Genomic DNA, 17,800 nt, shown 5'->3' on the forward strand with positions numbered 1-17,800 from the left:
GGGTACGGACAGGCATAGACTTAGGAATCAGTTTATGAGAATTGGTATCTGATAGAACCTGTTCTATCAGATTAAATTATCATTATCCTACTATAGCTTGGCAAGAGTTTGTCCAGTACTGGCATCTAAAGAGAGACAGACTAGTGTTAACATGTTTAACTCAGTTACTGTACCTTCAAGTAGGTATTAATTCACTTGTTCACCTGATAAATAACTCATGAGGCACCATCAATCTCTAGTGGCCATGCTGTGAAGGCTGAGATCACCATCTAGTGGCCATGCTGTGCAGGCTGAGATCACCATCTAGGGCCATGCTGTGTAGGCTGAGATCACCATCTAGGGCCATGCTGTGTAGGCAGAGATCACCATCTAGGGCCATGCTGTGTAGGCTGAGATCGCCCTCTAGTGGCCATGCTGTGCAGGCTGAGATCACCCTCTAGTGGCCATGCTGTGTAGGCTGAGATCACCCTCTAGTGGCCATGCTGTGTAGGCTGAGATCACCATCTAGTGACCATGCTGTGCAGGCTGAGATCACCCTCTAGTGGCCATGCTGTGCAGGCTGAGATCACCATCTAGGGCCATGCTGTGTAGGCTGAGATCGCCCTCTAGTGGCCATGCTGTGCAGGCTGAGATCACCCTCTAGGGCCATGCTGTGCAGGCTGAGATCACCATCTAGGGCCATGCTGTGTAGGCTGAGATCGCCCTCTAGTGGCCATGCTGTGCAGGCTGAGATCACCCTCTAGGGCCATGCTGTGTAGGCTGAGATCGCCCTCTAGTGGCCATGCTGTGCAGGCTGAGATCACCCTCTAGTGGCCATGCTGTGTAGGCTGAGATCACCCTCAAGTCGCCATGCTGTGCAGGCTGAGATCACCCTCTAGTGGCCATGCTGTGCAGGCTGAGATCACCCTCTAGTGGCCATGCTGTGTAGGCTGAGATCACTCTCTAGTGGCCATGCTGTGTAGGCTGAGATCACCCTCTAGTGGCCATGCTGTGTAGGCTGAGATCACCCTCTAGTGGCCATGCTGTGCAGGCTGAGATCACCCTCTAGTGGCCATGCTGTGTAGGCTGAGATCACCCTCTAGTGGCCATGCTGTGCAGGCTGAGATCACCCTCTAGTGGCCATGCTGTGCAGGCTGAGATCACCCTCTAGTGGCCATGCTGTGCAGGCTGAGATCACCATCTAGGGCCATGCTGTGCAGGCTGAGATCACCTCTAGTGGCCATGCTGTGCAGGCTGAGATCACCTCTAGTGGCCATGCTGTGCAGGCTGAGATCACCTCTAGTGGCCATGCTGTGCAGGCTGAGATCACCCTCTAGTGGCCATGCTGTGTAGGCTGAGATCACCCTCTAGTGGCCATGCTGTGTAGGCTGAGATCACCCTCTAGTGGCCATGCTGTGTAGGCTGAGATCACCCTCTAGTGGCCATGCTGTGCAGGCTGAGATCACCCTCTAGTGGCCATGCTGTGTAGGCTGAGATCACCCTCTAGTGGCCATGCTGTGCAGGCTGAGATCATCCTCTAGTGGCCATGCTGTGTAGGCTGAGATCACCCTCTAGTGGCCATGCTGTGTAGGCTGAGATCACCCTCTAGTGGCCATGCTGTGCAGGCTGAGATCACCTCTTGTGGCCATGCTGTGCAGGCTGAGATCACCATCTAGTGGCCATGCTGTGCAGGCTGAGATCACCTCTAGTGGCCATGCTGTGTAGGCTGAGATCGCCCTCTAGTGGCCATGCTGTGCAGGCTGAGGATCTTCTACATTCACACAACTAAATTCACTTCAACATTCAATGTGATTCTACCTCTAATCCACTGTGAAGAATTCTCATCCAGTCAGTAAATTAACAAAGCATTTTTTATTAACGACATGTCTGACAAATCAGGCAACGAATCGGCAAACTGATCACAATACTGTAGCAGTATCCTACATCTACACAAGAGGCCACACTGTGTACACAACACAATACTAATCAAAATACTGTACACACGGTAGTACATACAGCATCTGACACTCCAGTCTAAGGGTCACATTTCATGACCTCTCTGAGGCAGACGGTAGCGTAGCAGGAAGAGTCCAGGTCAAAGTTCAACGTCAAACTAGGTGTGTCTGTGTCAGGGTACTGCACCGTTGACTCTCCCTGTCCATTACCCTGCACGCTCTCCCCTCCTCTCTGCCTCTCCAGACCTCCAGGTCTAGTTGTGTCTGTGTCAGGGTTCTGCACTGTTGACTCCCCCTGTCCATTACCCTGCACGCTCTCCCCTCCTCTCTGCCTCTCCAGACCTCCAGGTCTAGTTGTGTCTGTGTCAGGGTTCTGCACTGTTGACTCCCCCTGTCCATTACCCTGCACGCTCTCCCCTCCTCTCTGCCTCTCCAGACCTCCAGGTCTAGTTGTGTCTGTGTCAGGGTACTGCACTGTTGACTCCCCCTGTCCATTACCCTGCACGCTCTCCCCTCCTCTCTGCCTCTCCAGACCTCCAGGTCTAGTTGTGTCTGTGTCAGGGTTCTGCACTGTTGACTCCCCCTGTCCATTACCCTGCACGCTCTCCCCTCCTCTCTGCCTCTCCAGACCTCCAGGTCTAGTTGTGTCTGTGTCAGGGTACTGCACTGTTGACTCCCCCTGTCCATTACCCTGCACGCTCTCCCCTCCTCTCTGCCTCTCCAGACCTCCAGGTCTAGTTGTGTCTGTGCCTGGGTGCTGTGGTACCGCTCCACTAGCCTGTGACTTTCCATTACACTCCTGTTGCCTCTCCCCAGCTCTCTGGCTCTGCTCCAGCCTGTAGGTCAGGCTATGTGGGATGGCCAGTAAGGGGCGGTAGCAGCCAGGGAGGTTCAGTTTGAGAGGAGTGACTCTGAAACGACAGCTCTGTAGTCCGTCCCTCGCCAGTCTCTCCTGGTACCAGCCCCCTACAGGGTTCTCTGGGTACTTCACACTGTTGCCAAGCATGGGAAGAACCACCTGACAGAAGAGCACAAGAGAAGTGAACAATGGATTCAATAGAATCATAATCCATTTGATTTGAGTAGTGTTTTGTGGACGTAGGTTTCACCGGGCTCGGCAACGCACTCAGACAACACACCCATGTTTGCAGAGTAGATGAATAGTTCAAATGGTACAATGTACTGTAGAACAGGGGAGTGGACAGGTGTGTGTGTACCTGTCCTAGTGAGTAGACTTCCTCCTCTGCAGCAGTAACAACATGAATCTGGGGGAGTAGAGAGTACAAAGGTCCATCTCAGTACCATCTTTATGACTGGTTCAATCTCAGCGAGAGAGTATCACCGGGTGTCATACTCAAAGATAGAGCCTAGTGGCCAACTGTCTGCCGATGAAAAATGATTTACACAAGTGACTTTGACTGTGTATTTGACTGTGTATTTGACTGTGTTATTAAGTCATCCTGTAACTGAACTACCTGAGGTAAGCTGGTTTCTCCCGCCTCTATCCCCTCCTCTCCCCTCTGCTTCCAGACCAGATCTCCCTGCCTGGCCCTGTGGCCCAGCGTGGCCAGCCTGTGTGCAGCCGCCTCGTTCCAGACCCGGCTACAAATCAAAACAATCTTTATTGATACAGAATACTTCAAACAAAGTGGGTGAAGAGGAAGTAGGAATACAAATAGAACCATAAAGAATAAAGGATTCAGAATATTGAAAGCAATACAGCAGGTGATATAAATCCCAGACCTGCAGTATGCGTGGGGGTAGAAGACCCTCATCCCATGGGGCAGGCTGAGCCAGGCACGGGTGCAGCCCTCTGGGCCCGTCCCATAGCGATGTAGGGCCCTCAGCATCATCCTCTCTCTGGCCTTGGACATGGGCATCAGAGACAGGGCCTCCTTAGCATTACCTGAGGAGAGGGAGGAGAGGGGTGGAGGAACAGGGTTAGAATGGAGAAGAGTAGAAATACATGTCTTTTTTTCCTACTGTATTATTGACTGTATGTTTGTTTTATTCCATGTGTAACTCTGTGTTGTTGTATGTGTCGAACTGCTTTGCTTTATCTTGGTCAGGTCGCAGTTGTAAATGAGAACTTGTTCTCAACTAGCCTACCTGGTTAAATAAAGGTGAAATAATTCTTTTAAAATTGTTTTAATCTGAAAAAGGTTGGGTTGATAAAAACAGAGAACATGGTAAACAGGAAATGGTGACTAGTGTAAGCAGGAATTTCTCACCAGTCTGGAGGAAGTGTCTCTTGGCAACGCTCTGAGGGTCATCACCCTCTTCTGGTGTGAAGAACAGACGGACAGCTGCCACCTGAGACACATGAAAGACAACCCACACCACAAGTCAGACAGAACAAATAGAAACATTGACATCCACTGTTTTCAGTTTCTTGTAATATAAGAAGACAGAAGATGTAAATGTACCATTTCCCCTTTGAGCAGGGCCAGTCCGACGCGGTCAGACTGAACACTCTGTCCAGTCCCAAACCTCTGAGGTCCATAGTAGTTCACAAACCCCTTGACCTAAAAGAATTGACATTTAATAACTTCTCACTACAGATCAGAGAACAACACTCCTCAATTACTCACAGTGCAGTGGAAATGACTATCAAAGTGCACAGAGAAATCTACTTTTGTATCCAAGTTTGGGTCTGGGGACCAACAGGGCCTGATGTTTTTATTCAGCCAATCAAGCGCTTGGTGATTAGGTTGATTAGTTAAATTGAGTGTTTTAGTGCTGGACTGGACAAAACCCTGCATCTCTCCAGGACCAGGGTTGAATGGAGGCCACAGAATAGGAGTGTCTCACCTTTACGTTGTCCACAGCCTCCTGCACCAGTGAGTCCAGCTCCATCAGTGTGCCATGACCCTGGTGTGGTCTCAGATCCCGTACCACCAGGTCAAAGTGGTTCCCCTGGAGTCTACCCAGATGAAGAGGCTCAGAGACGGAGCGGACGGAGGAGAGGACCACCCCCCTCTTCTCAAATTCACTGGCCTTCTCTCTCAGCCTGACAACACACATCCCTCCCATCAGCACTAGTCTGACCGGTCCCCATGATGAGGACAGGATATGCATCAGTGGACAGTGAACTCACTGGACTAGTATGTTAGAAATGCATGAATGTGGTGGTGGATGAGATGAGATGAGTTTGCCCCCAATAGAATGTAACACTTTGTAAATATCCATCATTATCATCAAACCATAGCCAAGGATAGCCTGGTGGTCCAGTCTGTTAGTGCTTTAGTCAACTCTCTGTTTGTAGTCTAGGGGAGTTGACCACAGCACATAGGCTAAGCCAAGGAGTTAGAATGTGTTGCTGTTTCCATTCAATCTAACAACTGTACTGTATCTACCGTTGTGGTGAGATCTTCTTGACCACCATGGACTGGTAGGTGACGGCCCTCTTGTCCTTGATGCCAGCGTAGGTGAAGTCAGAGGGCAGCACCCCCAGGACAGCTGCCATGTAGCTGATAGCCTCCAGAGTCTCTAGGTTCTCCTTCCTCAGAGTGAACGCTGCAGGGGGAGGAAAACCATGCCAATAGTATCCACACTAACTTCCTAGAATACATGCCCAACACATTGCTTCATTCTAAGTAGTATGCAAGTATGGCCAAGGGAATAGAGTGTTATGAGGTTGGTCTTAGACACTGATTTAAGGTCAGTTTTGTGGGGTCCATGTTCAGGATTTGGGGAGGATAAATCAAAGGATACGTTTCTTTGTCACATACAGTTTAAAGCAGATATATTAATGCTTACTTGCAATGCTTACTTGGGCTAATAACATTCTTCTTGCTGTACATACAACATCATAAGAGAAAAACATATCAAGTAGGAGAGAGAAATAGGAGAGAGTAAACAGAGAGAGAAATAGGAGAGAGAGTAAACAGAGAGAGAGATATAGGAGAGAAACATAGTCTGTGAAGTGCTCTATAGACCTCTCACCTGTATAGACCTCTTCCTCTTTACTGTCATCAGCCGTCCTCTTCCTGGGTTTCCCTTTTTCTCTCAACCTGACCGTAATGGCCGTAGTCTTCTGCTGCTGGTCACTGAAGCTCTTAGTCTCCACCAGTTTACCAAACCGTCTACTGAGGAAGTGGTGCACTGCCGTCCTGTGCTCCTTACTGTCATCACCCCTGAACGTGTACACAGAGTTAGGCATCTTGGTGTCGATGAATCTGATAAAGTCTTCGGCCTCCTCCTCGGAGACCAAACCTGATAGGAGCTTAAAGGCAGGGTCCTCCTTAACCCTGATCTCTGATTGGTTGGTTACTGTCAACAGGAAGGGAAAGTTGTGTCGGACAGCACGGTGGACGTTAGCTCTTTGGTGTTTGTCTGGGAATGAACCCAGGGATAGCTCTTGACTGGCCATCTTCTTCTCACTGCCATTGGATGATTCTTGGTTGGCCAGATTCTTCTCAACGCCATCATTGGGACTCGATGACGCCTCTCTCAATAAAGCAGTGAACTGCTCTAGCTCTTCACAGACAGCCTGACCCAGTATCGTGCTCAGGTCAAAACAGTCTTGGCTGGCGGTGGATGTGATGTCACCATTCTGACCGGGTCCAGGTACTGAATCCACACCCTTTACAACCGGAGGACAATTCTCTTCTTTGAGGTTGTGTTGATGTTTTGGGCTAATAATATTTGTCTTTCCTTCAGACTTGGCACCTGGGCGTGCCTCAGTAATGTTGGATGATTGAGGAACATCAGATACACTGGGTTTAGTAACCATCTGGCCATGGATGTCTATCTCTGTGACTACAAAGTCTCTGGTGGAGTTCTTGATGGTTCCATAGAACCCTTCATGTTCTGAGATGTAGCACTCTGGGACACGCGGTGCTTCCTGCTTCATAGTCATGGTAGATAGACTGTCCTGTCGCAAAGAAAGGGATACAACCAATATTATACCCAAAGTTATGTCAAATCAATGAATTGAACATCAGAAGCCATGTATTAGGCCAGAGTAACGGTTTTACCAGTTATGTAATGTGTAGAGTGAAGCGCCCGTGCTACAAATATTTAATTTTCTAAATGAATCAATGTGACACCATAACACACTATAACATTGTAGCTAGCTAGCTAACACTGTTAGGATACGTTACTGTTTACCAAGCTCAACCAACAGCAGAAATCATAGTCTTTAAGCAATTTGTCATTTCACTTATATCATCTAATTATAAATGAATGCAATAATAAATGTCCTAAAACGACATATTTCTTGCAATACATGTCTAATAAACAAACACATGTGCAAACTGTAGCATGAGATTGTAATTCTTCCGCATCATGTCATGTGACGACAAGTTCTTAAAGGGAAAGTGCTCTTTTATTTGTCTCAAACTACTGTTCTGGTCTTCTGATGACTAATCACCTGTTAATAATTATATTGCACAGTATAGACTAGAGAGATACATCATAAGTAAATCATTAGTATTTTTTGACAAACAATTTGCATGTAAATGGTCATTTCTGATTTGCTGAACTGTATGAATAGGCTACTGTATTTAAATTATGTGAGTCACAGTAAAATAATGTTCTGAGATAATTGTAAAGACATTTTCATGAATTGAGGTCTACATTACTACAAAGTTTTATTACAGATTAGGCATGCAGCAGGTATGGGTTTAAATTGTATCATCTGACAACAGCTGATCTGCAGCCAGCCAACATGACTTATTAATTGTAATCTTTTATGTGCCAGGCCAAAGGTTTACCCTTACCACTGGTGCCAATGAGTGGGATTACAACGCAGATCTGGCCTACTATTTCCCCCTTCACTGCCAACTCTATTCAGAGAGCAATGCTTTATTCAGTAAACTCACACCTCTCAGTGGTCATTCTGCTAATAATAATAATAATAATACATCAGCCAAGAAACACATTAGTGAATGTAATTTAAATATTTTAATTTATTTCATTTCCTTACACAATTTAATTCATAGAAAAAAAAACATTTGAGACATTACATAACATGATAGTTTCAACGTACTAGGACTCCTTCAGAATGACATAATGTCATAGTAATCTAGTACAGGACGAACATGTCATAGTGGTTTGCCTTTTCACGGAATCAGTAGACAGATCCTCCATGACCTTTTACCTGGGAATCACAGTCCCTTCCCTTCATTGTGGTTCTAATAAACATCACATGCATACACACATTGTCTCGTGGGGAAAAACCTGCAGCATTGTGGTTGAAAAGCATTGCATATTATGTGGGATTAATATCACTGATGTGAAATGCACAAACGAGCAACCCTGATTGACAAACAGGTCTGCGTCTGAAATGGCACCTGGGTCAAAAGTAGTGTACTATATAGGGAATGGGGTGCCTTTTCCGATGGGCCCTGGTCAAAAGTAGTGCACTATATAGGGAATGGGGTGACATTCCCGGACGCACCCAGGCACTCTCTCTCTCTCTCTCAAACAGACCGACAAACAGATAACGGTTGACACTCAACTGAACTCTCAATCGCAGAACGTCATACACACATACAGTACATCACAGACCTAGAAAAATACTTTCTATAGGATTTTTCATTCTTCAGTAAAATAACATGGAAAGAGAAATCACGAACTAGATTTTGGACTGACTTGTAATCATATAGTTGTTATGGACATGGTATTGGTAGTACAAATTAGATGCATACAGTAAAATGTATACAAAAGCATTAGGCTTCTTAACAACATCCAGACCCACACATGGCCTCTCTTCTCTCTCAAATCAAGCTTCTACATCAGCATGGTGCTATTCATTAGGCACACCATAGCAAAACGTTTTCAAACATTTATCAACGGAAAGCGAAAACAAGCTATTCTTCCTGGACAAGTCTAGGTGGTCCCTCTCTGGTTTCTCCATGTAGTGTCACATGAATAGGACCCAGTCCTCATCGCTGATCCTGAAGGGCTAGCGGTTGTGGAACAACATTCTCTATTGATTGACTTTACACAACGCATTACAGAACTGCTGCAACATGGTCGGCATTGGATCAGCACTAATAACCAGGTCAAGTGGTCAGATCAGTATCACATTCTCACTAGAACAACCACAAGGTCTTTCCTCTCACACACCTCCAGAACCTCAGCTCTCCAGAACCAGGATTGGGAACCATATATCTTAAAAACATTTCCAGCTCTCCAGAACCAGGATTGTGAACCATATGTCTTAAAAACACATCCAGCTCTCCAGAACCTCCAGAACCAGGATTGGGAACCACATGTCTTAAAAACACATCCAGCTCTCCAGAACCAGGATTGGGAACCATATGTCTTAAAAACACATCCAGCTCTCCAGAACCTCCAGTTCTCCAGAACCATATGTCTTAAAAACACATCCAGCTCTCCAGAACCTCCAGTTCTCCAGAACCAGGATTGGGAACCATATGTCTTAAAAACTTTGTCAAAAATAATATGAAAAAAAAAAAAAGTAGCTATAGCTCTAAAGGGAAATGTTCGCTCTGTCTCTCATTATGAAAACACAGCACCTACTGTCTGTCTAAATAACAAGCTACTAATGTAAGTAAGTTCACAGGTTTGAGTGTCATGGCTTATATTATATTAGTGTGGTGGTCTGTGTGTGCATAGTTCATATAGTCTACAGGCTGGTTGTCTATGAGGTTAAAGGGCATTAGGAGAGATTCATGTCAATGGTCTATGTCCTACATGGAACCCTATCCCCTATATAGTGCACTCCTTTTAACCAGAGCCCTATAGGACCTAGCTCAACAGTAGTGCACTATAAAGTGAATAGGGGGGCCATTTGGGACTCAACCAGATAAAGGGTTCTTATATACTAAGCGGAATGTTTCATTGTGGACTAAAATGGAGGGGTGTTTTATTAGTCTTCTTCCCCATCCCCTGGTGGTCTAGTGATCCGGCGCCCCCCTTTCTTCCCCGCGGGGCCTTTAGGTTTGGGGAAGGCCTGCTTGTGTGCGTGCTGCTTAGGGTGGACCTCTTCGTACATGAATTCTGCGGTGAGCTCATCACCGTTATCAATCTCCAGCTAGGGGAGGGAATCAGAATGCATCAGTTAGTAGGGATACTTATACTAATAGGAATACAATCAATCACATCACTGAGGGGCAAACTAGACTTATTCTATAAAAAATACATTGCAGCAAAAATCCAGTCTACATTGGCATAATGTTACAGTATTTTCAACAGTGTTTTAAACTGTTGAAAGTCACCCTCTCATGTGACTCACTGCAGTGAACCTGAGTTGTATTAATATGGGTTAACCAGAAATAAAAACCCACGTATTTTTGGTCAGATGCTTGTTTACGCAGTCTGTCCACGAGAGATCAGGTTCCAAATGAAAAGAAAACAGACTGAAATGGATGGACTATCTGACTATCTGTTGCAAAACATTTAGCTACAGTGTGATATAATGAACATAGCCAAAAGGTAAGAGCTGGGTTATCTGGATGTGCAGGTTGTATAATGAACATGACCCAGCTCTTACCTATCTGGATGTGCAGGTTGTATAATGAACATGACCCAGCTCTTACCTTTTTGGCTATCTGGATGTGCAGGTTGTATAATGAACATGACCCAGCTCTTACCTTTTTGGCTATCTGGATGTGCAGGTTGTATAATGAACATGTCCCAGCTCTTACCTTTTTGGTTATCTGGATGTGCAGGTTGTATAATGAACGTGTCCCAGCTCTTACCTGTTTGTCTATCTGGATGTGCAGGTTGTATAATGAACGTGTCCCAGCTCTTACCTTTTTGGTTATCTGGATGTGCAGGTTGTATAATGAACGTGTCCCAGCTCTTACCTTTTTGGTTATCTGGATGTGCAGGTTGTATAATGAACGTGTCCCAGCTCTTACCTTTTTGGCTATCTGGATGTGCAGGTTGTATAATGAACATGTCCCAGCTCTTACCTTTTTGGTTATCTGGATGTGCAGGTTGCTCTCCACAGTATCGATGAGAGGGTTCTTACAGCTGGAGTAGAGCATCCTCTCTCTGATGCTACATTTATACCCCGGCATGGAGTAGATGAACACTGCAACACACATAGGAAACCACTTTAAAATACCACCTTATCACATTGTTATTACATTAAAACAACACAATACAATTATGAATAAGAGTAGATCGAGCTAAAAAATGATTGTGTGGTATAATATCAACTTATTAAAAAAACATGCCGTAATATGTTTTAATGTGTTGTCTTTACCTGTAGACTCGAGGTAGTCTCCCTCGTGGGAATGCTTGTACAGGAAGAAGTGGTATCGGGCTGCATCCTTGGGGATCCTCTTGGGCAGGTCCTTCAGTTCTGTAGGAGTGGTGCTGGACAGCTTGATACACTCATTCCTAAAATCTATCTCCTGTTGATACAGATGATGATGCATTTCTTCAATAACAATCCTCAATAAGCTCTGTAATGTAAACCATCCAATACAATAAGGCTTTGTAATGTAAACCATCCAATACAATAAGGCTTTGTAATGTAAACCATCCAATACAATAAGGCTTTGTAATGTAAACCATCCAATACAATAAGGCTTTGTAATGTAAACCATCCAATACAATAAGGCTTTGTAATGTAAACCATCCAATACAATAAGGCTTTGTAATGTAAACCATCCAATACAATAAGGCTTTGTAATGTAAACCATCCAATACAATAAGGCTGTGTAATGTAAACGATCCAATACAATAAGGCTTTGTAATGTAAACGATCCAATACAATAAGGCTTTGTAATGTAAACGATCCAATACAATAAGGCTTTGTAATGTAAACGATCCAATAAAATAAGGCTGTGTAATGTAAACCATCCAATACAATAAGGCTTTGTAATGTAAACCATCCAATACAATAAGGCTTTGTAATGTAAACCATCCAATACAATAAGGCTTTGTAATGTAAACCATCCAATACAATAAGGCTTTGTAATGTAAACCATCCAATACAATAAGGCTTTGTAATGTAAACCATCCAATACAATAAAGCTTTGAGTATCATGTTTCATGTAACATGGTGCCAGTTAGTTTGTGTTTTAGCCATCACATTGTAGTCTTCTCTGGCAATTATATGGCATTGTTGAATCCAGAGACATGCTAGTCAGAGACACCTACTGCTAATGAAACAACACAGTGATTGTCTGTCTCTGTGCTCTAATAAAAGGAGGTGAGACTGCCAGACAGTACTGACACTCACCAGCTGTACTTGTTGGTCCTATTCTCTCTTAACTGTTCCAGATACTGGATGGCGTCTCTCTACAATACTATACTTTCCTATATTATTATATACTATGATGTATTATACTATATCATTCCATACTATATTATTATATACTATACTATATTATTATATGTTATTCTAGACTATACTATATTATTCTAGACTATACTGTATTATTCTAGACTATGATGTACTATACCATATTATTCTAAACTATACTATATTATTCTAGACTATACTATTATATACTATGATGTACTATACTATGATGTACTATACTATATTATTCTATTCTGTACTATATTATTTTATAATACCATATCATTCTATACTATTCTCTACTATATTATTATATTCTATATTATTCTAGACTATATTATTCTAGACTATACTGTATTATTATAGACTATAATATTATTATATACTATGATGTACTATAATGTATCATTCTATACTATATTATTTAATACTACATTCTATACAATATTATTATATACTATATTATGATATACTATGACGTACTCTACAATTCTACACTATATTATTCTAGACTATGATATACTATATTATTCTATACTATTGTATACTATATGATTCCATACTATATTAATATATACTATATTATGATACACTATGGTGTACTATACAATTCTATACTATATCATTCTATACTATATTATTCTAGATTATATTATTCTATACTATATACTATATGATTCTATACTATATTATTCTAGACTATGATGTACTATACTATATTATTATATATCATTCTCTGTACTATACTATATTATTTTATACAATACCATAACATTCTATACTATATTATTCTATACTATATTATTATATTCTATATTATTCTAGACTATACTATATTATTCTAGACTATACTGTATTATTCTAGACTATAATATATTATTATATAATATGTACTATAATATTCTATACTGCACTATATTATTATATACTATGCTGTACTATACTATTCTATTATGTACTATACTATATTATTCTATATCATTCGATTCTGCAATTCTGTAATTCTATAATATACTATATTATTATATACTATGGTGTACTATACTATTATATCTCATTCTATTCTGTACTATTATTCTATACAATACCATTCTATACTATTATATCCTACCTAATATTATACTATTATATACAATAATATGATGTAGTATACCATATTATTCTATACTATGATGCACTAAACTATATTATTCTATACTAGTATATACTATTGTTCTATAATGGTGTACTATACTACATTATATCCTATATTAGTCTATACTACTCTATGATGTACTATACTTTGATGCATTATACTATATTATTATACACTATGATGTACTGTAATATATTATGATGTACTATACTATATTATGATGTAGTATACTCACCAGCTGTACATAGTTGATCTTCTTCTCTCTGAACTGTTCCAGAGCCTGGATGGCGTCTCGCTGCATAGGGAAGGCCACGCCCGTCAGAGTCTGCTGCTTAGTGTCCACACTGATGTCTGTCTGTACCTGGACGGACACACATGGTCACTTGGTGTTGTTTTAACTAAATCACCAGGCTTTCTTTCTGAGAAGGGCCTAGGCCCAGACTAACGGTCTGAAACTAAAATAACACAACAATAAAACAGTCATTAGGTGTCACCAGGCTGTGGTTTGAGAAGGGCCCAGGCTAGTCTAGACTCACTACTATAACACTACTATAACAGGAAGTCTATCCTTACCCAATTTTGTATTTGTGTCACCAATAATTTGCAAAAGATAAACAGAAAGATACATTCTTGAAATGGCACAAAAAAACACATTTAACTTGATAAAAGGAATTGATAAAGCTTGCGGTTACATTTCAAGTCTTACATGGAACTAAAATAACAACATTTACAGAACGATCTCAATGTAATATGAGATAAACTGTTCTGAATAATATCCAATAACAATTTAATGATAATATTATCCAATATAATATCCAATAGTATAATGATCATTTTATCCAATATAATATCCAATAATAGTATAATGATAATATTATCCAATATAATATCCAATAGTAGTATAATGATAATATTATCTAATATAATATCCAATACAAATAATAATAATTGAATAACATCCGTATGTAAAAGGTCTACACTGCCCTTTCATGTGTTAGTACAGCCCTCATAACATTCACACTCCTGACATGCGATGTTCGGTTTGACTGAATCAGATCGCCACTGACCTGTTAATCTCTTGTACCTAAAGGATTGGGCTGCTGTTTTTTCATCCATCTACGTATTACAAGCAACGGGTCTCTCAGCAAATGAATAATAAATATCTGAAAGCCTCTTTACTCGCATGCAGATTAGTGGATAATCATCTTGCCCATACAGCTGGTGACTGGGAAGGGGATCTCAATATAAACCTTCCCAGTTGGTTGAGGCTACTGTATTGGTGAGGGTGGCTCTATGAAATAGGCCTATAGGGCAGAGGAAGAATGACCCTGTACTTTTATGGAGTCATGATGGTGTATACACATCAAGCAATATAGTCTACAGATACCCCGGATTCCACATTTTGTTACGTTACAGCCTTATTCTGAAATGTATTAAATCGTTTTTTTTTCTTCTCATCAATGTACTGTACACACAATACCCCATAATGACACAGCAAAAACATGTTTGTACTTTGTTGAAGCATCTTTGTCAGCGATTATGGCAGAGTCTTCTTGGGTATGATGCTACAAGCTTGGCACACTCGTATTTGGGGAGTTTCTCCCATTCTCCTCTGCAGATACTTTGAAGCTCTGTCAGGTTGGATGGGGAGCATTTCTGCACAGCTATTTTCAGGTATCTCCAGAGAAGTTCAATCGGGTTCAAGTCCGGGCTCTGGCTTGGCCACTCAAGGACATTCAGATACTTTTCCACGCCACTCCTGCGTTGTCTTGGCTGTGTGCTTAGGGTCCTTGTGCTGTTGGAAGGTAAACCTTCACCCCAGTCTGAGGTCCTGAGCACTTTGGAGCAGATTTATGAAGGATCTCTCTATACTTTGCTCCGTTCATCTTTGCCTCGATCCTGACTAATCTCCCAGTCCCTGCTGGTGAAAAACATCCCCACAGCATGATGCTGCCACAACAATGCTTCATCGTAGGGATTGTGCCAGGTTTCCTCCAGACACAATCGTGTCTCGGAGCTCTATGGACAATTCCTTCAACCTCATGGCTTGGTTTTTGCTCTGACATGCACTGTCAACTGTGGGACTTTATATAGACAGGTGTGTGCCTTTTCAAATCATGTCCAATCAATTGAATTTACCACAGGTGGACTCCAATCAAGTTGTAGAAACATCTCAAGGACGATCAATGGAAACAGGATGCACCCGAGCTCAATTGCAAGTCTCATAGCAAAGGGTCTGAATACTTATGTAAATAAGGTATTTCTGTTCTTATTTTTAATACATCCGCTAAAATGTAAAAAAAATAAAAAATGTCACTCTGTCATTATGGAGTATTGTGTGTAGATTGCAGAGTTTAAAAGAAATAACTTTTAAAATCAATTTTAGAATAAGTCTGTAATGTAATAAAATGTGGAAAAAGTCACGGGCTGTGAACACTTTTCAAAGGCACTGTAGGTATATTGACATAGGTACACTCCATTCCACTGATACAGGTAGCTCCACTCCCCTGATATAGGTAGCTCCACTCCCCTGATATAGGTAGCTCCACTCCCCTGATACAGGTAGCTCCACTCCCCTGATATAGGTAGCTCCACTCCCCTGATATAGGTAGCTCCACTCCCCTGATATAGGTAGCTCCACTCCCCTGATATAGGTAGCTCCACTCCCCTGATATAGGTAGCTCCACTCCCCTGATATAGGTAGCTCCACTCCCCTGATATTGGTAGCTCCACTCCCCTGATATAGGTAGCTCCACTCCCCTGATATAGGTAGCTCCACTCCCCTGATATAGGTAGCTCCACTCCCCTGATATAGGTAGCTCCACTCCCCTGATATAGGTAGCTCCACTCCCCTGATATAGGTAGCTCCACTCCACTGATATAGGTAGCTACACTCCACCGATATAGGTAGCTCCACTCCACCGATATAGGTAGCTCCACTCCCCTGATATAGGTAGCTCCACTCCACTGATACAGGTAGCTCCACTCCACTGATACAGGTAGCTCCACTCCACTGATACAGGTAGCTCCACTCCACTGATACAGGTAGCTCCACTCCACCGATATAGGTAGCTCCACTCCACCGATATAGGTAGCTCCACTCCACCGATATAGGTAGCTCCACTCCACCGATATAGGTAGCTCCACTCCACCGATATAGGTAGCTCCACTCCCCTGATATAGGTAGCTCCACTCCACTGATACAGGTAGCTCCACTCCACTAATACAGGTAGCTACACTCCACTGATATAGGTAGCTCCACTCCATTCCACTGATACAGGTAGCTACACTCCACTGATATAGGTAACTCCACTCCACCGATATAGGTAGCAACACTCCACCGATAAAGGTAGCTACACTCCCCTGATATAGGTAGCTCCACTCCACTGATATAGGTAGCTCCACTCCCCTGATGTAGGTAGCTCCACTCCCCTGATATAGGTAGCTCCACTCCCCTGATATAGGTAGCTCCACTCCCCTGATGTAGGTAGCTCCACTCCCCTGATATAGGTAGCTCCACTCCCCTGATATAGGTAGCTCCACTCCCCTGATATAGGTAGCTCCACTCCCCTGATATAGGTAGCTCCACTCCCCTGATATAGGTAGCTCCACTCCCCTGATATAGGTAGCTCCACTCCACTGATATAGGTAGCTCCACTCCATTCCACTGATATAGGTAGCTCCACTCCACTGATATAGGTAGCTCCACTCCCCTGATATAGGTAGCTCCACTCCCCTGATATAGGTAGCTCCACTCCCCTGATATAGGTAGCTCCACTCCACTGATATAGGTAGCTCCACTCCCCTGATATAGGTAGCTCCACTCCACTGATATAGGTAGCTCCACTCCACTGATATAGGTAGCTCCACTCCCCTGATATAGGTAGCTCCACTCCCCTGATATAGGTAGCTCCACTCCACTGATATAGGTAGCTCCACTCCACTAATACAGGTAGCTACACTCCACTGATATAGGTAGCTCCACTCCATTCCACTGATACAGGTAGCTACACTCCATTCCACTGATATAGGTAGCTACACTCCACCGATATAGGTAGCTACACTCCACCGATATAGGTAGCTACACTATATAGGTAGCTACACTCCACCGATATAGGTAGCTACACTATATAGGTAGCTACACTCCATTCCACTGATATAGGTAGCTACACTCCACTGATATAGGTAGCTACATTCCACTGATACAGGTAGCTCCACTCCATTCCACTGATATAGGTAGCTCCACTCCACCGATATAGGTAGCTCCACTCCACCGATATAGGTAGCTACACTCCACCGATATAGGTAGCTCCACTCCACCGATATAGGTAGCTCCACTCCACCGATATAGGTAGCTCCACTCCACCGATATAGGTAGCTCCACTCCACCTGATGTAGGTAGCTCCACTCCCCTGATGTAGGTAGCTCCACTCCCCTGATGTAGGTAGCTCCACTCCCCTGATATAGGTAGCTCCACTCCCCTGATATAGGTAGCTCCAC

General features: G+C 43.0%; 2 protein-coding genes across 4 annotated transcripts in view; both read right to left on the reverse strand.

Moving 5' to 3' along the window:
• Positions 1–1,832: 1,832 nt before the first annotated feature.
• Positions 1,833–7,230, reverse strand: pus7l (pseudouridine synthase 7 like). Its single transcript, XM_071331922.1, has 10 exons — positions 6,914–7,230; positions 5,880–6,810; positions 5,291–5,450; positions 4,746–4,944; positions 4,361–4,459; positions 4,166–4,247; positions 3,678–3,840; positions 3,410–3,536; positions 3,152–3,199; positions 1,833–2,952 (listed from the first exon to the last, which is right to left on the reverse strand). The coding sequence occupies exons 2-10, from the start codon at positions 6,793–6,795 to the stop codon at positions 2,014–2,016; spliced, it is 2,733 nt and encodes a 910-aa protein (XP_071188023.1). The 5' UTR covers positions 6,796–6,810; positions 6,914–7,230; the 3' UTR covers positions 1,833–2,013.
• Positions 7,231–7,822: 592 nt separating this feature from the next.
• The window catches only part of twf1b (twinfilin actin-binding protein 1b), a 17,807-nt gene continuing 7,829 nt past the window's right edge, over positions 7,823–17,800 (reverse strand). The window contains exons 6-10 of one of the 3 annotated variants that reach the window (XR_011666840.1): positions 13,536–13,661; positions 11,119–11,269; positions 10,823–10,944; positions 9,304–9,939; positions 7,823–9,234 (exon numbers count right to left, since the gene is read on the reverse strand). Coding sequence is in view for 1 of the 3 variants with exons in the window: in XM_071331923.1 (XP_071188024.1) it covers positions 9,775–9,939; positions 10,823–10,944; positions 11,119–11,269; positions 13,536–13,661 (564 nt within the window). In the remaining 2 variants the exon portion in view is untranslated. Of the gene's footprint in view, positions 9,940–10,822; positions 10,945–11,118; positions 11,270–13,535; positions 13,662–17,800 lie in introns of all 3 variants that reach the window. The other 2 variants (XR_011666841.1, XM_071331923.1) reach the window with 2 other exon arrangements.

Source organism: Salvelinus alpinus, chromosome 11 (assembly GCF_045679555.1).
Source record: "Salvelinus alpinus chromosome 11, SLU_Salpinus.1, whole genome shotgun sequence".
NCBI classification, from domain to species: domain Eukaryota; kingdom Metazoa; phylum Chordata; class Actinopteri; order Salmoniformes; family Salmonidae; genus Salvelinus; species Salvelinus alpinus.